The sequence below is a fragment of the Carcharhinus amblyrhynchos genome, chromosome 1 (assembly GCF_965287045.1).
Source record: "Carcharhinus amblyrhynchos chromosome 1, sCarAmb.v2.hapA, whole genome shotgun sequence".
In the NCBI taxonomy this organism is placed as follows: domain Eukaryota; kingdom Metazoa; phylum Chordata; class Chondrichthyes; order Carcharhiniformes; family Carcharhinidae; genus Carcharhinus; species Carcharhinus amblyrhynchos.
Window position 1 is genome coordinate 173,223,523 of NC_137324.1, and position 24,043 is coordinate 173,247,565.

General features: G+C 45.4%; 1 protein-coding gene across 4 annotated transcripts in view; it reads left to right on the top strand.

Annotated features, from left to right (window-relative positions):
* Positions 1–24,043, top strand: part of ccser1 (coiled-coil serine-rich protein 1) — a 1,158,875-nt gene that overhangs the window by 792,312 nt on the left and 342,520 nt on the right. The window contains exon 10 of one of the 4 annotated variants that reach the window (XM_080195603.1): positions 1,322–1,639. The exons of the other annotated variants lie outside the window; for them this stretch is intronic. Coding sequence (XP_080051729.1) covers positions 1,322–1,450 — 129 coding nt within the window. The 3' untranslated portion in view covers positions 1,451–1,639. Of the gene's footprint in view, positions 1–1,321; positions 1,640–24,043 lie in introns of those variants that run through there. 4 annotated transcript variants of the gene reach the window in all.

The window sequence follows — 24,043 nt, forward strand, 5'->3', positions numbered from 1 at the left end:
TGCGCTGCTTTCTTGAACTGCTTCAGACTGCGTGGTGTAAGTACACCCACTGCATTTTTAGAGAGGAAGTTGCAGGATTTTGACCCAGTGACAATGAAGCAACAGCGATACGACACCAAGTCAGGATGGGTGAGCGGTCTGGAGGGGAACTTGCAGGTAGTGCTGTTCCCAGCTACCTGTTGCTCTTGTCTTCCAAGATGGTAGCAATCATGGATTTGGAAGGTGCTGCCTGAGGAGCCTTAGTGAGTTCCTGCAGTACATCTTGTAGATGGTATGCACTGGTGCCACTGTGTGTCGGTGGTAGAGGGAGTGGATGTTTGTGGATGGGGTGCCAATCAAGCAGGCGACTTTGTCCTGGATGATGTTAAGATTCTTGAGTATTGTTGGAGCTGCTCTCATCTAGGTAAGTGGAGAATATTCCATTACACTCTTGTACTTTGTAAATGCTGGCCAGGCTTTGGGAGGTCAGGAGGTTAGTCACTCACTGCAAGATTCCCAGTCTCTGATCTGCTCTTGTTGCCGCAGTATTTATATGGCTAATCCAGTTCAGTTTCTGTTCACTGAGACTAGTTTGATAATTCCAGGTTTATTGATTGAATTTAGTTAGACTGGGTCTCTGGATTATTACATGACTGTTAGCCATCAAGCACCCACCCAACCATTGACTAAGCAAAACAATTAGGAATGGAATGAACACAAGCCTGATCTGCCGTTGCTTCACTGTGGCATAATGGTCAACATCAGATGCAATGGATAGTCCTCCAGTAAAGTTTACATTGTTATGGACCCCAGGATAAAAATACTGGGGTATAAAGGCACATTTTTAAAAATTATTCATTTGTGGGACATGGGCATCGCTGGCAAGGCCAGCATTTATTGCCCATCTATAGTTGCTCTTGGAGGGCAGTTGAGAGTCAGCCACATTGCTGTGGCTCTGGAATCACATGTAGGCCAGACCAGGTAAGGATGGTAGATTTCCTTCCCTAGAAGACGTTACTGAACCAGGTGGGTTTTTCCAACAATCGATAATGGTTTCATGGTCATCAGTAGATTCTTAATTCCATATATTTTTGATTGAATTCCAATTCCATTAGCTGCTGTGGTGGATTCGAACCCAGGTCCCCAAAACATTAGCTGAATATCTGGATTAATAGCCTAGCAATAATACCACTATGTCATAACCTCCCCAGACAATGGACGGTCTGGGTAAAAACCGGAATGCCCTATATAGAAACAGACAAGTTGTCCCCCTACTTAATAGTGAATCTTTCTTCCGTGAATTGGAAAACAAATTCTAACATCTCCCGTTGATATTCACCAGAGAGTTCTTTGGACTTATAGCAACATTCTGCTGAACAATGCCATGGACTGGAATCTCAGTACAGCTTTGAGCATAGAATTGCAAGAGGAGAGTGGTGTACATCAAGCATTATCAGCACCTGGCCATTGAACGTGGAGAGATTACTTCCTGAAGGCATCATCATCCAGTCCCTTGAGTGAGTTCAGGAAGTGGATACCATGATTTTCTACCTCCAAGAGTTCCTTCAGAATTCCTGTCTGGGTGTGAGATTCTCAAAATTTGCCCCACCCACCACTCATTTCTTGATTTTAATGTTGGATGACATTTTCATTTGTATAATGAGAGGTTGTAAAAGATATTAAAGAAAAATTCATTTTATTCAACAATTTTCCGTTTAAGTATGAATCCATATGTTGCACGTACTCAATGTGTTTCTCTGTGTTGAAGTCTCATACATGCACATACTCCAGTATCAGTATTGGAGCTGATACCTGAGCTCCAATAGGTATCGGCCTTGTCTTAGTTGGAACCTCCTTGTCTCTGAGCCTGAAAGGTTGTGGGTTTCAGTTTCACCTCCAGAGACTTGAGCAGATGATTCAAGAATGATATTCCAATACTGAGTCCTGCACTGTCGGAAATGTCGACTGGACTTTTCTGGCCATTCACACCCTGTTGCTGCTGCAAGCGCGTACGGAGAATTTGGCGCTCAGCCAACTCTCCGTCTGTGCAGCGGAACTGGAGAATTTCAGGTAAGGCGTGAGACCCCAGCCCCATCCACGCTCTCAGATAGAGACCAAAGGTGTCGTGTCGCTGTTCGAAGAGGAGCAGTGGAGTTTTCCTGCATATAACACTTGTCCCAACCAAAAAATGTAGCACCAATCAAAACAGGTCGTCATCTCATTGCTGTCTCTGAACTTCGCTGGCTGCAAATCGACTTTACAAGGGTAACTACACTTCATTCAATTAAAACTGGGGCTCTGATGTACAAGAGCATCATCTTGTCCATCTATTGGGACAAATAAAACCAAATCATAGGAGCCTACCTCAGTCTTTGGCATGACTGTAGAATTGTCCTAATTAGATATAAAACCTGATAAGGGGATGTGACATGAGGCTACCTGTAATAACCATGCATTCGTTGATTCTAGTTTTACCCTCCTCCCATACTTAATTCCATTGTCCTAATCTGCAACATTCAGCTGCATTGTGAAGGTTGCATTGCTCAACGAAGTGCATTGGTATCAGAATCCGTGCCATCTGCTACCATTGGCAGAACAGTGGTTAGCACTGCTGCCTCACAGCACCAGGGACCAGTGTTCAATTCCCGGCTTGGGTCATTTGTGGAGTTTGCACATTCTCCCCGTGTCTGCATGGGTTTCCTCATGCTGCTCCGGTTTCCTCCCACAGTCCAAAGATGTGCAAGTTAGGTGGATTGGTCATACTAAAGCGTTGGGGGCACTAACTAGGGTAAATATGTGGGGGTAGGGCCCTGGGTGAGATTGTGGTCGGTGCAGACTTGATGCGCCGGATGGCCTCTTTTGCACTGTAGGATTCTATGATTCTGTAATCCCATCTACTGGTCCTTAGCCCACAACCCTGAATGTTATGATGTGCCAAGCGCTCATCCAGATACATTTTAAAGGATGTGAGACAACCCACCTTTATCACCCTCCCAGGCACCGCATTCCAGACCATCACAATCCTCGGTCGGTGCAGACTCGATGGGCCGAATGGCCTTCTTTTGTACTGTAGGATTCTGTGATTTACATGCAGAAAATGTTCATGTATAGAAGCAAGAGCAGAGCATGCTGGAAAAGCTCAGTAGGTCTGGCAGCATCTGTAAGGAGAGCAAGCAACGTTAACACTTTGTCCTTATGGCTGTTTGTCAGAACTGCAGAGAGGAAGAATGTGTTAGGTATTGAAGTGTAGCTGTGAGAGAATACAATAAAAAGTCACAACTTTAAGAACGGAAGGCCTGGTGTGGGAGGGGCGATCGTATTGAGGCAATACATGGATGGGAAACTTAAAATAAGGGGCTTAAATAAGGAGAAAGGTCATAATCTGAAGCTGCCAAACTCAGTGTTGAGTCCCGAGGGATATAATGTGCCCGATCAGAAGATGGGATGCTACTCCTCCAGCTTGTGTTGGGCTTCTCTGGAGCATTGCCACAAATATAGGAAACATCGAGTTTTGTTGAATTGGAGGAGGGGAAGGAGAAGTTCCTCGTTCCAATAACACGGTGATGATCACAACACTCTTTCCACAGTGCCTGCCACAATGATGTAACGATTCCTCTTATGAATCTGTACCTGAAGTGTAGCATCTTTAGATTAACTTACTCAGTTAATGGTAGGGCGTTGGGGAGAGTTACAGAACAAAGAAATCTAGGTTCATAGCTCCCTGAAAGTGAAATCACAGGTGGACAGAGTGGCGAAGAAGGCATTTGGCATGCTTGGTTTCATTGGTCAGAACATCGAATACAGGACTTGGGATGTCTTGTTAAAGTTGTACAAGAAATTAGTAAGGCCACACTTGGAATACTGTGTACAATTCTGTCAACCTATTATAGAACATAGAACATAGAAAACTACAGCACATGCAGGCCCTTTGGTTCACAAGTTGCACTGATCATATCCCTACCTACTAGGCCTGTCTATAACCCTCAATCCCATTAAATCCCATGTACTCATTCAGTAGTCTCTTAAAAGACCCCAACGAGTTCGCCTCCATCACCACTGACGGCAGCCGATTCCACTCACCCACCACCCTCTGAGTGAAAGGATTTATAGAAAGGATATTATTAAACCAGAAAGAGTGCAGAAAAGATTTACTGGGATGCTGCCGGGACTTGATGGTTTGAGTTATAAGGAGAGTTATAAGGACTGACTGGCACTTTTTTCTCTGGAGCGTAGGAGGCTTAGGGATGATCTTATTGCAGTCTATAACACAACGAGGGGCACAGATCAGCTAGATTGTCAACATCTTTTCCCAAAGGTAGGGGAGTCTAAAACTAGAGGCCTAAGGATTAAGGTGAGAGGGGAGAGATACAAAAGGGTCCAGAGAGGCAATTCTTACACCTCAAGGGTGGTGAGTGTCTGGAACAACCTGCCAGAGGTAGTAGTAGAGGCGGGTACAATTTTGTATTTTAAAAAGCGTTTAGACAGTTACATGGGTAAGATGGATATAGAGGGATATGGGCCAAACACGGACAATTGGGATTAGCTTAGTGATTAAAAAAAGGGTGACATGGACAAGTTGGGCCGAAGGGCCTGTTTCCATGCTGCAAACCTCTAAGACTCCAATTTCAGGGCAGAGATTTAGAATTAAAGCCTTGAAAGACCGCTGCAGTGCCAAGGCAGCATTCATTCCCAACTGTCCCATCCATTTGTGTAAGCAGGTTCATAAGTTTTTTTTTCAGAAACAGGAGGGTGTTTCAAAGATACAGTGGGGAAGAAATGTGTCCCGATTCCAGTTGATGCCAGGAAGCCACTCAATGGCTGAATGTTGTTTGAACCCTTTATTTGTGTCCTCCTACCAGCTAATGTGCTTTCAATTTGAAATTACATTTTCAAGATGAAAGGAAATGATTAATTGTGCGCCGGTGCAATTATGGAATGTCTGTGCTGTTTGTCAAAAGGCAATGTGTTCCTTTCGCCTCTTGGTACAATGGCGCACAGGGCTTTGAATGATATGACAGTGTAGGCGGAAAATGAGGCCATCACTGTGGGGACTTTTGCTGGCCTACGAGTGTAGAAGTAAAGAATGGTTGCAATGACCTGGAAGTTTTTTTTTAATACATATTTTGTTGGTTTAATATAATTAGCTCCGGGAATCACAGCTGAATCACACCGAGGTCCATTTCAGTGAGCATCATATATTCCAAAAGTGGTTTTGGGTTCTTGCCACTGATAATAGTCCCCAGTACAATTTAATCTACTTAACAAGATCTTGAGTTTCAGACAGTTCCTGTCTTCTTATAACTCCTGTCCACAATTGAAACTCATTTGCGATGCTCCCACAGTGGGATATTCCCGCCTCCAGCCCTCAAACACGGGCAATGGTCACTTGAACAAGGTAGCAGGTGATTTCTGTGCAACTTTAAACAAGAAGTTAACATCTTCAGGAGGGTGGCCCGGTAAGCACAGTGGTTAATGCCAAAGACCTGGGTTCAATTCCTGCCTTGGGTGACTGTCTGCCTGTGCAGAGTTTGCACATTCTCCCCATGTCTGTGTGGGTTTCCTCCGGTGGCTCCAGTTTCCTCCCACAGTCCAAAGATGTATAGGTTTAGGCCACGCTAAATTGCCCTTTGGTGTCCCAGGTTGTGTGGTTAGGGGATTAATAACGTAAGTACGTGGAGTTTCAAGAATGGGCCTGGGTCAGACGCTGTATCAAAGCATTGGTAAAGACTGGATGGGCCAAATGGTTTATTTCTGCACTGTAGCAAATTTTATAAAGGAGTGAAGATTTTTCTGGGGCAATTGTGGTTGGATTAAAATGATCTGAAGCTGTGAGGAAGGCTGACAGAAGTCTATGGTGTTGGGGGAGGGGGAGAGCCCCCAAAGATTGTGCCAGGGTGGTGAGGAGTTCCCATTTCCTCCATAAGTCAAGTGGATTGTTTAATTCTAACACCGATCGGGACGCCCTTTAAAAAGGACAATTGATCTCTATCAGGCCCCTCCCTGTTAGAGTGATGGTATTAACCCCACCCTATTAGAGGCTCAAGGTCATGAGAGAAATGTGGTCTATCCAGATGGAGATTACAGGCCGGTGTTCAATCTGAACCTAACACTTTGAAAATATATGGTCAGGCTCTGCCCCTGGTTTCTGAGTCAGAAAGTTATGGACTCAAAGCCTCTTCCAAAGCACATTATCACGCAGCAATGCTGTAATATTGAGGGTGCTGCCTTTCAGAAGGGATGTTAAACCGAAGCCCACCAGCCCTGTCAGACAGGGGTAAAAGATACCATGATACTGTCTCCAATATGCACAGGTAAGCTCTCAAGTGTGGCCTTACCAATGTCTTGTACAACTTCAACAAGACATCCCAACTCCTGTATTCAATGTTCTGACCGATGAAACCAAGCATGCCGAATGCCTTCTTCACCGCTCTCCCAGTACTTTCTTCTTTGGAAGTCCTCATTTTCTGCAACATACCCTCCCTCTTTCAACCCCATCCCCTGCTGTTTTTCAACCCTTTCTGCTCATAGAATCTCTGCAGTGCAGAAGGAGGCCATTTGGTCCATCGAGCATGCACCAACAACAATCCCATCCTATCCCAGTAACCCCACATATTTACCCTGCTAATCCCCCTGGCATTAAGGGACAATTTGGCTTGACCAATCCACTGAGCCTGCACACCTTTGGATTGTGGGAGGAAACAAGAGTCATAGAGGTTTACAACATGGAAACAGGCCCCTTGACCCAACTTGTCCATGCCGCCCTTTGTTTTTGAACCCCTAAGCTAATCCCAATTGCCCACATTTGGCCCATATCCCTCTATACCCATCATACCCATGTAACTATCTAAATACTTTTAAAAGATAAAATTGTATCCACCTCTACTACTACCTCTGGCAGCTTGTTCCAGACACTCGCCACTCTCTGCGTGAAAAAATTGCCCCTCTGGACATCCTTGTATCTCTCCCCTCTCACCTCAAACTTGTGCCTTCTAGTTTTAAGTTCTCCTACCTTTGGGAAAAGATATTGACTATCTACCTTGTCTATGCCCCTCATTATTTTATAGATCTCCATAAGGTCACCTCTCAGCCTCCTACACTCCAGAGAAAAATCTCCCAGTCTATTCAGCCTTTCCTTTTAACTCAATCCATCAAGTCCCGGTAGCATCCTAGTAAATCTTTTCTGCACTCTTTCTAGTTTAATAATATCCTTTCTATAATAGGGAGACCAGAATTGCACACAGTATTCCAAGTGTGGCCTTACCAATGTCTTGTACAACTTCAACAACACCTGTATTCAATGTTCTGACCAATGAAACTAAGCATGCCAAATGCCTTCTTCACTACTCTATCCTCCTGTGACTCCACTTCCAAGGAGTTATGAACATGTACCCCTAGATATCTTTGTTCTGTAAGTCTCCCCAACACGTAAGAACATAAGAAATAGGAGCAGGAGTAGGCCATCTAGCCCTTTGAGCCTGCCCCGCCATTCAATAAGATCATGGCTGATCTGTCGTGGCTCAGTTCCACATTCCCGCCCTCTCCCCATAACCCTTAATCCCCTCGCTTATCAAAAACCCATCAACCCGCGTTTTAAAAATATTTAGCGAGGCAGCCTCCACCACTTCAACGGGCAGAGAATTCCAGAGATTCACCACCCTTTGAGTGAAGAAGTTCCTCCTCAACTCCGTTCTAAACAGCACCCCCCCCCCCTTTATCTTGAGGCTGTGCCCCCTAGTCCTACTGTCCTTTCTGAGCGGGAAGAGTCTCTCCACCTCTATCCTATCCATCCCATTCATCATCATCTTATATGTCTCAATGAGATCTCCCCTCATTCTTCTAAAGTCTAACGAGTACAAGCCTAGTTTATTCAGCCTCTCCTCATAGCTCAACCCCCTCAACTCCGGTATCAGCCTAGTAAACCTCCTCTGCACTCCCTCCAAGGCCAAAATATCCTTGCGTAAGTGCGGCGACCAAAACTGCACACAGTACTCCAGCTGCGGCCTCACCAATGCCCTATACAGCTGCAGCAAGACCTCCCTACTTTTATATTCAATCCCCCTCGCTATGAAGGCTAGCATCCCATTCGCCTTCCTGACCACCTGCTGCACCTGCAGGCTGGGTTTTTGCGACTCATGCACAAGGACCCCGAGGTCCCTCTGCAACGTCGCATGCTGCAGTTTTTTGCCATGTAAGTAATAGTCCTTCCTACCATTAACTGAGTAAGTCCTGGCCTGGTTCAAACTACCAAAATGCATTACCTTGCATTTGTCTAAATTAAACTCCATCTGCCATTTGTCAACCCACTGGCCCAGAGCACCTGGAGGGAGCCCACAAACTCTGCACAGACAGTGGCCCGAGGCTGGAATCGAACCCGGGTCCCTGGCACTGTGGGGCAGCAGTGCTAACTACTGTACTTATCACTGGAGTATGACTTGAATCTGCTGCTTAGAGGTATGGGTTGTGCCCCGGAGCCACTTTTCCCACCTGTGAAGTAGAAGATGGCAGGATCCTCTGCCCCACCTCCAACAACCCAGATGGAAAGCCTGGAAAAAACTGGTACTGGCCTAAACAGGGATTCCATTTTCAGCCAAACAAAACCAATTCAGTCATTTCCAGAACAGTCTGCACCTGAAGTGAACAATACAACTGGCAGATTTGTCAAACAAAGCGGTGCATTTACATTCCAAGGAGAAGCCTTGGCTTTTTGCTCTCGAAGAACATTCCAGCAGTGGCTTTGGAAGGCTGCTTATTTTAAGGGTCGGCGCGGTGGCACGGCGGTTAGCACCGCTGTCTCACAGAACCAGGGATCCCGGTTCGATTCCTGGCTTGGGTCACCTAAGAGCAAAACCTTCAGCTCGCCATCCACTGGGACAGGCCGATGTGAAGTGAGCGTTTGGACAGAAATGCCTTGAATTACACTGACTCTTGATTATTGGAAACAAAATCACCAAAACTTTCTTCGGCTGATTGGTGTACCAAGTTGACCCTACACTATTCTCCCCTGAATCTGGCTACATTAGGGGTACCATTCACACACACACGGAGCAGGGTAGGTGTAGGAAAATGCTTTGTCGAAATGGCGGCGTGGGCTCGTTGGGCCGAAGGGCCTGTTTCCCGTGCTGGGTTGTTCTTTGTTCTTTGTAAAACCTCAGCTTCAGAGTTGTCCAGATTCAAGGTCTCATCTTTCTGGGGCTGAGCACGAATCAATCTGTCGCCACATTCCTGGTTAATGGAGCCTATACTTTGCACTCCAGTCAGCATCTGAATAAGATCAGTTCATGTTTTGGTGAGGGCTTTCATGGGTGGCGTGGTAACAGAGTGGTCAGCACTGCTGCCTCACATCGCCAGGGACCCGGGTTCAATCCCAGTCTCGGGTTACAGTCTGTGAGCAGTTTGCACGTTCTCCCCGTGTCTGCTTGGGTTTCCTCCCAGTGCTTCGGTTTCCTCCCACAGCCCTGGTGAGGTGCATTGGCCGTGCTAAATTCTCCCTCAGTGCACCTGAACAGGCCACTAGTGGATTTTCACAGTAACTTCATTACTGTAAGCCTACTTGTGACAATAATAAATAAACTTCAGAAACTTAGACTTATTTCCAGCTTGCTCTACTTTGAGCGAGAAGACATTAGCAAGTTCACCTGAGAAAGCTGAAAATATGACTCACGGATGGTTCCTTAGGGGAGAGAAATACTTTCTCTTTTGGCTAAGTTTTGCTGAGCTTGCTGGAAATTAATATAGGTTAACTGAAGATGTACAACTTTTGAGGTTTTATTAAACCACATTTTCTTTAAAGAAATACCACTGGTTCCATAAATGTCGAACACTGTAAATCAATAGCTGTGTCTTTTTTTTGCAGGCTCAAATGACACTAATTCCATTTTTTTATGAATGCACTGTGCCCTTTTAAATAAGGAAAGAAATCAGTTTGTTTTTTGGTTTTCCAGTTAATTGTGGTGGCAATTTCCCTCCACTTCACCATCAATGCAGCTCAGATAAGCCACCGTGATTTAATCTCAAATTGTCTGCTAATCTATTACCTCGGAGTCCAAGGGATCTACTCAGCAGGGGAAAATTATAACGTCGCTTGTTTCCCCTTTTTATTTTAAAAGCAGTAATGCTCTCCTGACACTCCCCTCTCAGTTCCGTGTCTGTTTCTTCTCAAGCAAATAAATCTCTTGGGCAGCAACAGTGGCATGACTGCCTCACCGCATTGGGAACCCAGTTCCCGACTTGGGTCACTATCTGAGCAGAGTCTGCACGTTCTTCCTGTGTCTGCATGGGTTTTGTCATCACACTTTTGAATGGACTTACCTTGCATTACATTCCTTGACATCCAAGCTATGACTGTAACACTACATTCTGCACTCTCGCGTTTCCTTCTCTATGAACAGTATGTTTTGTCTGTATAGCGTGCAAGAAACAATACTTTTCACTGTATGTTAATATATGTGACAATAATAAATCAAATCAAAATACTACTGATTTATTGGGTGGGATTTTATGGCCTTGCTTGTCCTGAAACCGTAAAGGTTTCCTCCCACAGTCCAAAAGACCTGTTGGTTAGAGTTATTGGCGATGCTAAATTCTCCCTCAGTGCACCCAAACAGGTGTGGCGACTAAGGGATTTTCACAGTAACTTCATTGTAGTGTTAATGTAAGCCTACTTATAAAATAGATACCTATAGTACAGAAAGAGACCAGCGAGTCTGCACCAACCACAATTCCACCCAGGCCCTATCCCCATACATTTACCCTATCTAGTTCCCCTGATGCTAAGGGGCAATTTAACACGGCCAATCCACCTAAACCGCACAACTTTGGAGTGTGGGAGAAAATTGGAGCAACCGGTGGAACCCAAGCGGACACAAGGAGAATCTCTACACAGAGAGTGACCCAAGCTAGGAATGGAACCCAGGTCCGAGGCGTGGTGAGGCAGCAGTGCTAACCACTGTTTCACCATGCCACCTTGTGACAATAAAATAAGCTTAAACTTAAAACAAACTTGCCCAATGGATTAAGCACTTTGATTTGGCCAGGACTGATTAGTTATTGTCTCTTTGGAAAGAAATATAGTTTGTGTCATATTTTTGCAGAATATTCCATATGTATCCCTGAACAGGTCAAAATCATGACGATGCTTTAATTGAGGATTATTGAATTACTTCAATAACTTGAGGCTTTTTTTCACTTGCTGAGAGAATGCCTGACCCTCAGTGTACCCGAACAGGTGCCAGAGTGTAGCGACTAGGGGATTTTCACAGTAACTTCATTGCAGTGTTAATGTTAGCCTCCTTGTGACACAATTAAGTAAATAAATCTTCCTCCAGAAAATTGAAAAGCGAGGAGTGTCCTACCGGAGGTTTATCAAATGTTGAAGGAATTGACAGAGTGGGCGTTAGATATGTTTCCACTTGTGGGAAGAGACCAGAAAGTGAGCCACAAACTTAATGGCCAGAATTTTATTGCCCGAGTCACCACGGAAATCGTAGCTGGTGAGGGACGGACAATGGGAAGGTCCGTTGACCTCAGTCAGGACTTTACGGTTTCAGGACGAGTGAGGTCATAATATCCCGCCCAATAAATCAGTAGTATTTTGATTTGATTTATTATTGTCACATGTATTAGTGTACAGTGAAAAGTATTGTTTCTTGCATGCTATACAGACAAAACATACCATTCATAGAGAAGGAAACGAGAGATTGCAGAGTGTAGTATTACAGTCATAGCTTGGATGTCGAGAAATATAATGCAAGGTAAGTCCATTCAAAATTCCAATGACAGCAGGGCAGAAGCTGTACTTGAGTTGGTCGGTACATAACCTCAGACTTTTGTACCTTTTTCCCGATGGAAGAAGGTGGAACAGAGAATGTCCAGGGTGTGTGGGGTCCTTGATTATGGTGGCTGCTTTGCCGACACAAACGCACAAACTCAAATTCAGGAGAAGCTTCTTTCCTGTGAGAAGATGGTGGAGCTCAGGAATAGTTGAAGTGGGGATGGCATTGGTGCATTTAAGGGGAGGCTTTCTAGATTTCAAGCCAGGTTGAAGTAAAAAGATAGGCTCGATGGGGTCAGATGGCGAGGGGTGAATAAAGCATAAAGACCAGCATTGGTCAGTTGGGCCACCTGACCTGTTTCTGAGCTGTAGATTCAATATAAGTTGCAAGTGTAATAATATTAATAGCCTGGAATTTTAGTTGGCAAACATGCCAAATAGTAGCAAACAGCATCAACACATTTACGTGAAAACTAAAGGAGAATATGAGAAAGGAATAGTAGGATATTCCAATTGGGGCATAAGTAAGTTAAGTGTGGAGCATTAAGCTACACCTGCTTATGCTAAATGCCCTGTTTCTGTAGCATAAATTCCACGTAATGTAATTTCCACAGCTCCATTATGCTACTACTTCAGTTGAAGATTAAAGTCTCATCTTTGACTTGCTTCAGACTTTCCCTTGCATCCGTCCTGACCAGGAATTGCTATTTTGGCAAGCAGCCATTGAGGAATTAGTAGTATTTTCTCGGGATGAAAGCCTCGATATTTTTGAGTTCCTGGCTTGTGGTATCTCAGCTCCGCAGTTCCCTGTGACAACACGGTTAAGATTAGCAACTGTGTGTGTGTGTTGTATATCACAAATCATGATTTGACAGCCTTACAATTCATAGCCTAAAGCTCTATTCCATCGCAGCAACTCACAAACCTGTCTACGAATCTTAAAAGAAATAAAGCTTTTTAATTTGCTTTCTTGAATAACCAAATTGAAAACTATTGTGGAAATTAGGCAATAATTGCATTTCCTTCTCAGGCGAAAGCTACATTTACCAGTGTATTCAAGATTTCCAATTTTAATCACTCCAACAGTAATGAACAGGCCTTCAGCTGCCGAGACCCTGTTGTGATATGCCTTTAAGGGCTAGCAGCATGCTATCACTTTAAGGAAAGTGTGTCATGTGATCCATCCTCAGCTCCACATTGGCTTGGAACAGGACTCAGCACATGCAGGCCTGCTGTTGAAATCCTCAAGCTTTCTATCCACATTTATCTGTTCACATGTGCCAAGAATCAAAGTTTATTTATTTGTATCACAAGTAGGCTTACATTGACATGGCAATGAAGTTACTGTGAAAATCCCTGAGTCGCCACATTCCGGCGCCTGTTCAGGTACACTGAGGGCAAATTTAACACGGCCAATGCACCTAACCAGCATGTCCTTCAGACTGTGGGAGGAAACTAGAGCATAGGGAGGAAACCCATGCAGGCATGGGGAGAACGTGCAAACTCCGCACAATGATCCAAGCTGGGAATACCAGGATCTGACCAAGCGACAGTGAAGGAACGGTGACGTATTTCCAAGTCAGGATGGCGAGTGGCTTGGAGGGGAGCATGCAGGTGGTGGTGTTCCTATGTATCTGCTACCCCTTGTCCTCCTAGATGGTGAAGGTCATGAGTTTGCAAGTTGTTGTCCAGTGAGTCTTGCTGCACTGTATCTTATAAATGGCCCACTGATGGCATCGTGTGTTGTTGATGGAAGGAATGAAGATTAATGTGGTTTATGGGGTGTCAATCAAGTGAGCTGCAGTGTTGTTCTGGATGGGACCAAATTTCTTGAATGTTATTAACTGAAATCATCCAGACAAGTGGAGTAAACCCCAAACTTCTTAATTAATGGGAGACTCTGGTTGGGCAGAATGCAACTGAGGTTTAGAACCTGGGATTTGAAATTAATAATTCATTTAAAGAAAGCTAGAAAATTATAATTCGTAACTTAACATCTACTACATTTAGTTATTTCTTTGCAAATTGGTGAGTGGATACAAAGCAGAGAGTTACTTGTGCAGTTTTCAAGAATTCCCAATTTGCCAGTTTTAGTTCAATTATTGTGGAGTGGTAGCTATTGTCGTGTTCTCTGATAGCCATTAAGAACATTTCCATGTTATTGTCATTGTCTGATAGCCATTAAGGAAATTTCCAAAGGGACGTATCTTCGGTACATTTCTTTGAGTGAGGAGGTGGCTGTAAAATTAAGTTGAGAACAGTTGGACTCCCAGCCATTTACTGAAGTCAGAAAAATTGACAGGTTTCACCACTCTCCTCCTCCTCCTCCTCACCCCCCCCACCCCCCCATTCAACTCGCAGGATGAATTGGAACATTGCCCCCACACATGTCAAGTTGGAGGGATCACAGTGGATACGTGGAACATCTTCAGGATATAGCACAATTTATGTTCTGTACTTGAGTGCGTTAAGTCACAAAGACTTTCATTTTCAGCTTGAGTGAGCAAGTTTTGGGGAATCAAATTATTTTGTTGACTTGTAGCAGCGCAGACCAGACTCTGCTCAATAATAATCTGAGCATCTGATCGGTTGGGTTGCAAGTTCACACAAATTCTTTCTTCCACACGATGTTTTGCAGATTGATGATGTTCTTTCTCTGATAGCCATGAAGGGTCCCAAATTAAATTGGCTTTGCTGTTTAAAACCATTAGGTACTCAGAAATGCTCCCAAGACACTAGCAAAAAGTTATCTCATTCCCAGTCGGCCCAATGCAGAGTGACAGCATCTCTCCTGCTGATGTGGTGAAGTAACTAACATTATGCCTGACTCGTGCTGGGGTTGCTGGAGTAGATAAAGTACATGTTCGTTGTTCAAGGTTGTGAATGGCTGAAGTAAACATTGGTCCTTTAGAGGATGAGAAGGGGGATGTAATAACTGGAAATGAAGAAATGGCTGCGGCATCGAACAGATATTTTGTATCGATCACAGTGGTAGGCATAAATAACATGCCAAAAATCAATGACAAGAAGGCTATGGCAGATGAGGACTTAGAAACTATCATTATCATGAAAGAGGTAGGGTTGGGCTAATGGGGGGGTGCTCAAGGTAGACAAGTCTCCTGGTTCTGATGGAATGCATGCCAGGGTACTAAAAGAGATGGCGGGGAAAATAGCAAATGAGCTAGTCATAATTTACCAAAATTTGATGGACTCTGAAGTTGTTCCCACAGATTGGAAAACAGCAAATGTGACGCCACTGCTTAAAAAAGGAGGTAGACAAAAGGTGGGTAACTGTAGACTGGTTAGCTTAACTTCTATAGTTGGGAAAATGCTTGAATCTATCGTCAAGGAAGAAATAGTGAGACATCTGGATATAAACTGGCCTATTGGGAAGACGCAGCAGGGGTTTATGAAAGGCAGGTCATGCTTGACTAATTCGGTGGAATTCTTTGAGGACATTACAAGTGTGGTGGACAATGGGAAACCTGTGGACATGGTGTATCTGGAATTCTAGAAGGCATTGTCAAGGTGCTGCACCAAAGGCTGCTGCATAAGATAAAGGTGCATGATGTTGCAAGTAATGTACTCGCATGGATAGAAGATTGGTTAACAACAGAGAGAAAAGAGTGGGGGTAAATGGGTGTTTTTCTGGTTGGCAATCAGTAATGCGTGGTGTGCCTCAGGGATCAGTGTTGGGACTGCAGTTGTTTACGATTTATATAGATGATTTGGAGTTGAGGACCAAGTGTAATGTGTCAAAATTTGCAGATGACACTAAGATGAGTGGCAAAATAAAGTGTGCAAAGGGCACTGAAAGCCTACAAAGGGATATAGATAGTTTAAGTGAGAGGGCGAGGGTCTGGCAGATGGAGTACAATGTTGGCAAATGTGAGGTCATCCACTTTGATAGGAATAACAGCAAAATGGACTATTATTTAAATGGTAAAAAATTGCAGCATGCTGCTGTGCAGAGGGACCTGGATGTCCTTGTGCATGAATCAAGTGCAGCGGGAAATTAGGAAGGCAAACAGAATTTTGTCCTATGTTGCTAGAGGGATGGAGTTTAAAAACAGCGAGGTTGCAGCTGTATAAGGTGCAGGTGAGGCCACACCTGGAGTACTGTGTACAGTTTTGGTCTCCTTACTTGAGAAAGGATATACTGGCACTGGAGGGGATGCAGAGGAGATTCACTAGGTTGATTCCGGAGTTGAGTGGGTTGGCTTATGAGAAGAGACTGAGTAGACTGGGGCTATACTCATTGGAATTCGGAAGAATGCGGGGAAATCTTATAGAAGCATATGATGTTACAAAGGGAATAGATAAGATAGAAGCAGGGAAGCTGTTTCCTCTGGCAGGTGAAACTAGAGCTAGGGGACATGGCCTCAAAGTAAGGAGGAGCAGATTTAGGACTGAGTTGAGGAGGAACTTCTTCACCCAAGGAGTTGTGAATCTGTAGAATTGCCTGTCCAGTGAAGTAGTTGAGGCTACCTCATTGAATGTTTTTAAGTCAAGGATAGATAAATTTTTGAACAATAAAGGAATTAAGTGTTATGGTGGGCAGGTAAGTGGAGTTGAGTCCATGAAAAGATCAGCCATGATCTTATTGAATGGCGGAGCAGGCTCGAGGGGCCGGATGGCCTACTCCTGCTCCTAGTTCTTATGTTCTGTACCTGAGACCCATTGGTTGGGCCTTTGCCGCAATGACATCGTGGGTAGTGATCGTAAGCATGTTGCCCACCCTGATCCATTAGGCTTCATCCAAATCCAAGGTTTGCTTTGGAACTCATTCGGCCAGAATTTGCTGATGGAAATATTGGCAAGTTAAAAGCTCAACACTACTATTGGTGTGAGGGGGGGATCCAAAATGTTGGATTTTCATCCACAGTGCTGCATTCGCTCACATTAAAACAGGAGCTGCATTGTCCTCAACTATCTTTTAAGCACCAAGAATGTTGCTGGACTTGCACTGTAAATGTGAATTAAGCTCACCACGTTAAGTCAGAGCTGGTAATTCATAAGGGCGCTTTCAACGGGGGCGATTCTCCCATCCTGCTGCGCTGATTTTTTAGTGCAGCGGGTCAGGAGGTTCAAGTGGCACCCGGCTGGCGCGATCTGCGCTGGGCGTCTGGGTCTAACGCGTCTCCCACTGCTAGATTTCCGGTGCCGTTAGCTCTATGCCGGAAATCAGACAGAGCTGCGTTAGATTTGCGGCCAATGATTTTAACATGACTTAAATACTGAAGTCTCAGGGCCAGGTAGCCTCCCTTACCACCCCACTGCCAGCAGACGTATTTCACACCAGCGGGGTTTTACAGTCGTTCCCCACTGGTGGGATGCTGGTGGCCCGATCCCGCTGGAGTGAAGGTGGACCAATCTAGACCACTCCAGAGGGACAGGCACCTGGGAGGGTCCCCCCTTGGCATTATCATCTTGGCAATGCCAGCCTGGGCCCCATGGCACTGCCCAAGGAGCAAAGTTCCAATGTCCAGTGAGCACTTTGGCACTGCCAAGGGAGTGGGGCCTAATGAGAGGGGCGGGGCCTGATGGGGAATGGGACGACCCCTGGGGTGGGCGATTATGTGGATGGGGGGGGCGGGGGGGGGTTGCGGGGGGCGTCCAGCTGCCACTCTGCTGTTGGAATGGGTGCGGGAGGGAGGCCTGTGGTCGGGGCTGGCCATTTAGGCGCGGGGAAGGTGGTCAGCTTGCTGGGGAGGCTCAGGGCTGCTGTGGGGGCAGGGCCGGCACAGCGGCGGAAGGCGTTTGGGACTGCCGACAGCACGGGGTGGGGGTCGAGGCCGGCTCAAGGCCGGGAGACCATCAGTCAGGCTGTGCGGGGGTGAGAGGGCTGTGGTTGCGGGTTGCAAACGGGAGGCCAGCAATGCAGGGCTACCTTGCATATGCCAAACTCGGCACTGACAGGTTGACGCATGCACAGAGACTCACTCAGTGCTATGGCTGCTGGCCTCTCTGGTAGGACTAGGCCCTGCCCACTGATTTTTAGCATGATTTACGCTAGTCCACTCTGCAGCGCGTAGAGTGCGGGAGATTCATTTTTAAACTCCTGCTGAGAAAACCAGTGTGATTTACTCCAGTTTTCACACAAAATAGAATTTTTTGCGGAGAATCGCCCCTGAGATTCCTATTCCTGCTAAGTCCCATTACTTGAGACTCAAGATAGTGAATGACAGAGACAATGAAGTCTCACTCCTCGGTTAATAAATCCTCAAGGTTTCTTAAAATTTTACTATATTTCTTACTGCTTCTTTCTGATTCTTATTCTCATAGAAGCTCTCCAGGGCAGAAGGGGCCATTCGGCCCATCAACTCTGCACCAACTCAGTCATAGCATCATACTGAGGCCCTCTCCCCACTCTAACCCAGTAACCTCGCACATTTACCTTAGCTAACCTGCACCTCTTGGGACACTAAGAGGCAATTTAGGATGGCTAATCCACATGAACTACACATCTTGGGACACTAAGGTGCAATTTAGCACAGCTAATCTACCTAACTCCCACATCTTTGGACGGTGGGAGGAAACTGGAGCACCCGGAGGAAACCCACGCAGACGCGGGGAGAATGTGTAAATTCCACAGAGTCACCCGAGGCCAGAATCAACCCCAGGTCCCTGGAACTGTGGGACAACAGTGCTAACCACTCTTCATCTAACCCTTCCCTTCTCTTTTAATTCCTATTTCTGTTCTCTTTTGTCTCCAAATGACCCCATTCTAAGCCGTTTGCTCAATTTTTTCCTCGTTATCATTAAATGGAATTGCCTAAGGCGATGGTCTATTGGTCTTTCGTTTCCAAAGATCCCTCATTGCCTTTGCAGAAATTATCAAATTGCAATTCCAGCAATTCGTGGCACACAATTAGTTTGAGCTAAAAGGATAAGGAACATATTTAAGTCACAGTGACTTCTTACTTTAGGCTTTTGGATGTGATTCCAATGGTGTGGCATGTATAGTTTGGATAATTTTCTCACAACGTTTGTGCAATGATTTTCTGGAACTTACCTGTCTTAATAATTCCGCACAACATAAATGTAATGAACTTAAGGCTGTGACCCCTTTGTACCTATGTCAAAATTATGTTTTCCTTGCAATCTGTGTTAACATTAAGTCGAATTTAGCAGCAGGTTTGGTACTCTGTTTGCCCATTGTTATGCACACACCTTTCTTGGCCATCAAGTCCTGGGACTTGAACCTGGAGCTTTCCTTCCCACTGTGCCACAAGAACGTCCAAAGTGATTGTGACATTGAAAAATCCACTAACTGCCTCAAACTCTCTTAGACCACAAGGCCATAAGACATAGGAGCAGAATTAGGCCACTCGGCCCATCGAGTCTGCTCCGCCATTCAATCATGGCTGATATTTTTCTCATCCCCATTCTCCTGCCTTTTCCCCATAACCCCTCATCCCCTTATTAATCAAGAACCTATCTATGTCTGTCTTAAAGACACTCAATGACCCGGCCTCCACAGCCTTCTGTGGCAAAGAGTTCCACAGATTCACTACTCTCTGGCTGAAGAAATTCCTCCTCATTTCTGTTTTAAAGGATCGTCCCTTTAGCCTGAGGTTGTGCCCTCTGGTTCAAGTTTTTCCTACTAGTGGAAACATCCTCTTCATGTCCACTCTATCCTGATTGTTACCAGAGAGATTGTATTTCGGTTTTCCCCCACTTCCCCCCGGTGATGATGTTTCTGGACAGGAACCTCATTTAAATATATTTTAGTATATTTGCATCTGCTTAAAGATCATTGTCCCCTCTCTCAGAATATTGAAACCTCACTGTGATGCCGTACACGACAGGTTTGTGAGAAAGGAAACAAGTGAAAGAGATCCTGCTGGGGATGCCAAGGTAAGTATAGCCCCAGGTAAGAGAGGGTCACACCCAGGCACTGCCCAGGTACTGCCCCTGGGCACAGATTGGTGCTGCCAGGTAGGCACATGTTGGCAGTACCAAACTCTGCCAGGAAGCAGTGCTGGGGTGGACCCTATCGATGGCACTGTGGGGTGGGGGAGATGGGAGATGAGTGCCATCCAGGCTGCAGTTACATGGGCGGGGAAGATTGGGGAGAAAGGGGAGAGTGCTTCCCCCTCTCCCCTCCCCTCCCCTCCCCGGGACTGTGACGCTGAAAGAGAAAAGGGGGGTGGTGGGTTGGGGATTGGGGGCGAGGTTGCCCCTGTGACTGCAAGAGAGAGAGGAGAGCCCCGATGCTTGTGAAGGGGCATGGGCAATGTTGGCATTTGTTGGGGGGGGGGGGGGTGGGGGAAGGGAAGAAAAGCTCCGTAGCTTATCCTGAGGTGGTAGTGGTGGTGGGGGTTGCTTCGATTCCTGTGAGGGGGGTCCTCTCTGTCTGTTGGGATGGGCTGGAGCCTGTGCCTATACTGAACCAGGCACCCATTAAAGATGGCAACCCTCCATCTCAATCGGGCCCTGCCTCACCAGACTGATGGCATAAACCCCACCCTTTCATCTTTTCTTTTCCCCCTGAGAATTTGAACTAAAACGTGGCTGCGCAGCTGGAGGACTGCACGCCTGTTTCAGTCAGAATCTGACACGCTGAAAAAATAGGGGAAATTTTCACCCCCTTGTCTGCCGCACTATGTCACTTGCAGTTTGAGAGACCACCTCACTTCGATAAGGTGTCTGCCATTTCCTTGGGAAGGAATGGAGGGAGAAACTGCCTCACTCCACATTACATAAAAGCAAATTACTGCGGATGCTGGAATCCGAAACCAGAAGAGAAAATGCTGGAGAATCTCAGCAGGTCTGGCAGCATCCATAAGGAGAGAAAAGAACTGACATTTTGAGCGCAGATGACTCTTTGACAAAGGAATCATAGAACCCCTATAGTGCAGAAGAAGGCCATTCAGCCCATCGAGGCTGTACTGCCAACAAAGGGTCGTCAGGACTCGAAACGCCAGCTCTTTTCTCTCCTTCCAGACCTGCTGAGATTTTCCAGCATTTTCACTTTTGGTTTTTCACTCCACGTTCTTTACTTTGGACCAGCCAGCTTACTGATGCTGCCCCAAGAAACTCCACTCCCAGATGCTTTTTAATTCGACTTATCGGGTTCAATTGTGTTTCCAAAGAGATGACACAAATAAATTTACCAAACACTTGTTTGGGGAAGATGTTCTTTCAAAAGAATCAGCTGCAGAAAAGACAATGCCACGTTGATTATAAAGTAGGGAAATTAGTTAGATGGAAATGAAGGAGTGTTTTGATGCATGTCATTACGAGTGTATCCCCCGCTCATGCCTCCACTTCCAACTGAACAGTTAAATCTAATGGTGAACAAATCAATACAAAGAGAATTGAACAGCAGGTGGGAAACTGCCATCAGCTCAAAGTTTATTTATTAGTCACAAGTGGGCTTATATTAACGCTGCAATGAAGCTACTGTGAAATTCCCCCTAGTCGCCTCCCTCTGGCACCTGTTCGGACCACTGTATCTAACCAGCATATCTTTCAGACTGTAGGAGGAAACTGGAGCACCCGGAGGAAACCCAGGCAGACACAAGGAGAATGTGCAAACTCCACATAGATTGTGACCTAAGCCAGGAATCGAACCCAAGTCCCTGGCGCTGTGAGGCAGCAATGCTAACCATTGTGCCATCATGCTGCTTGGAGAAAATCAAGCTCTTAAACATGTCAGAAATCTAACCATGACCTTATTGAAGCACTTTTTTTCTGTGACGTGCAAATTAGGTTGATTGGCCATGCTAAATTGCGTCTTAGAGTTTGATTTGATTTGATTTATTATTGTTCCATGTACTGGGATACAGTGAAAAGTATTGCTTCTTGTGCGCTGTACAGACAAAGGATACCGTTCATAGAGTACTTAGAGGAGAAGGAAAGGAGGGGGTGCAGAATGTAGTGTTACAGTCATAGCTAGGGTGCAGAGAAAGATCAACTTAATACAAAGTAGGTCCTTTCAAAAGTCTGATGACAGCAGGGAAGAAACTGTTCTAGACTCGGTTGGTATGTGTCCTCAGACTTTTGTATCTTTTTCCCGACAGAAGAAGGTGGAAGAGAGAATGTCCAGGGTGCGTGGGGTCCTTGATTATGCTGGCTGCTTTTCCGAGGCAGCGGGAAGTGTAGATGAAGTTAATGGATGGGAGGCTAGTTTGCATGATGGACTGGGCTACATTCACAGCCCTTGTGGTCTTGGTCAGCACAGGAGCCATACCAAGCTGAGATACATCCAGAAAGATGCTTTTTATGGTGGGTAGATTAGCCATAAATGCACAGGGTCACGGGGATAGGTTGAGAGTGTGGCCTGGATGAGATGCTCTTTCAGAGAGTTGGTGCAAACTCGATGAGCCAAATGGCCACCTCCTGCACTGTGGAGAGGCAATGATTCTATGGACATACAGTTCAAAATTCTTTTGATCTATATGTTTGAACTGACTTGATAATTCCATCTGATCAACAGTGAGGCCAACAAGTGATTGGAGCTAAAGAGAAAAACCAGGGAAGAGATGGAGATTTGTCAAGGAAGCTTGTGTAGCAGCTGATGTTTTCCACCTAAAGGTTGTTGCGTAGCTTACGTACCTTGCAATAGATCATCGGTCATGAGCATTTGGGAAGTTGAATGTCTTTCAATCAGATGCATTGAGTAAACCTAACAGAACAGTGGAGAAGCCATTATAACTGAGAATTGGAAAGTTACACAAGTAGCCAGGAAAGGAGGAGAGGTCTGAATAACAAGTCCTTGACTTCGATATTGCAATTGTGGGTGGCGGGGGTGGGTGTGGCACAGTGGTCAGCACTGCAGCCTCACAGCGTCATGGCCCCAGGTTCGATTTCTGGGCTTGGGTCACTGTCTGTGTGAAGTCTGCACATTCTCCCTGTGTCTGTGTGGGTTTCCTCTGGGTGCTCCGGTTTCCTCCCACAGTCCGAAAGACGTGCTGATTTGGTGCATTGGCTGTGCTAAATTCTCTCTGTGTATCCGAACAGGTGCCAGAGTGTGGGACTAGGGGATTTTCACAGTAACTTCATTGCATTGTTAATATAAGCCTGCTTGTGACAATAATAAATAAATTTAAACTTAAAGTAAACTTGCCCATTGGATTAAGCATTTTGATTTGGCTAGGACTGTTCAGTTATTCTCTGGTTGGAATGAATTATAGTTTGTATCATGTTTTTGCAGAACGATCTGTATGTATCCCTGAACAGGTCAAAATCATGATGATATTTTATGTGAGGGTCATTGAATTACTTCAATAACTTGTGCCTTTTTTTTAATTGCTGAGAGAAAGCCTGACCCTGTTTGACTTTTGCTGGTGTGGTCACCTCAATGAGATGATTTCAGCAGCAATCCAATTAGTATCACAGCATGGTATGGCTCCTGCTCTGCCCAAGACCATAATAAACTACAAAGGACTGTGAATAAAGCCCCAATCCATCACGCAAACCAGCCTCCCATCCATTGAATCTGCATTTCCTGCTGCTTCGGAAAAGCAGACAGCATAATCAATGACCCCATGCACCACGAACATACTCTCTTCCACATTCTTTCGTTGGGAAAAAGATACAGAAGTCTGAGATTACGAGAAGTAAAGCTTATTTGTCACAAGTAGATTTACATTCACACTACAATGAAGATACTGTGAAAATCCCCTGATCACCACATGCCTGTTCGGGTACGTGAATGGAGAATTTAACATGAGCAATTCACCTAACCGGCACATCTTTGGACTGTGGGAGGAAACCGGAGTGCCTGGAGGAAACCCACACAGACATGGGGAGAACGTGCAGACTTCTCGCAGTGACTCAAGCCGGGAATCGAACCCGGGTCCTTAGTGCTGCAAAGCAGCAGTGCTAACCACTGTGCCATCGTGCTGCTCGACTTCAGAGCAACTTCTTCCCTGCTATCATCAGACTTTTGAATGGACCCACCTTGCACTTAGTTGATCTTTCTCTACACCCTAGCTTTGGCTGTAACATTACATTCTGCAGTCTCTCCATTCCTTCCCTATGAATGCAGTGCCTTGTCTCTATAGCGCACAGAATCAATACTTTTCACTGTATACTAATACATGTTACAATAATAAATCAAATCAAAATTTTATTGGTCACAAAGAGCTGTCTCTTATATCTCACTGTTAGAGAGAGGCACATGGTGGGGGTTGATAGTGAACGGGTGCAGATTGTCTCTCCAAGCTGACCAGATTTAAACTGCAAAGTCAAATCCCTCCTGTGATTCTTGATGCTCCAGCTCTTGGGTGACAACCCCAGCTTATCTGCTCAGGGATAAAATATTGCACATGACAGACTGTAGAG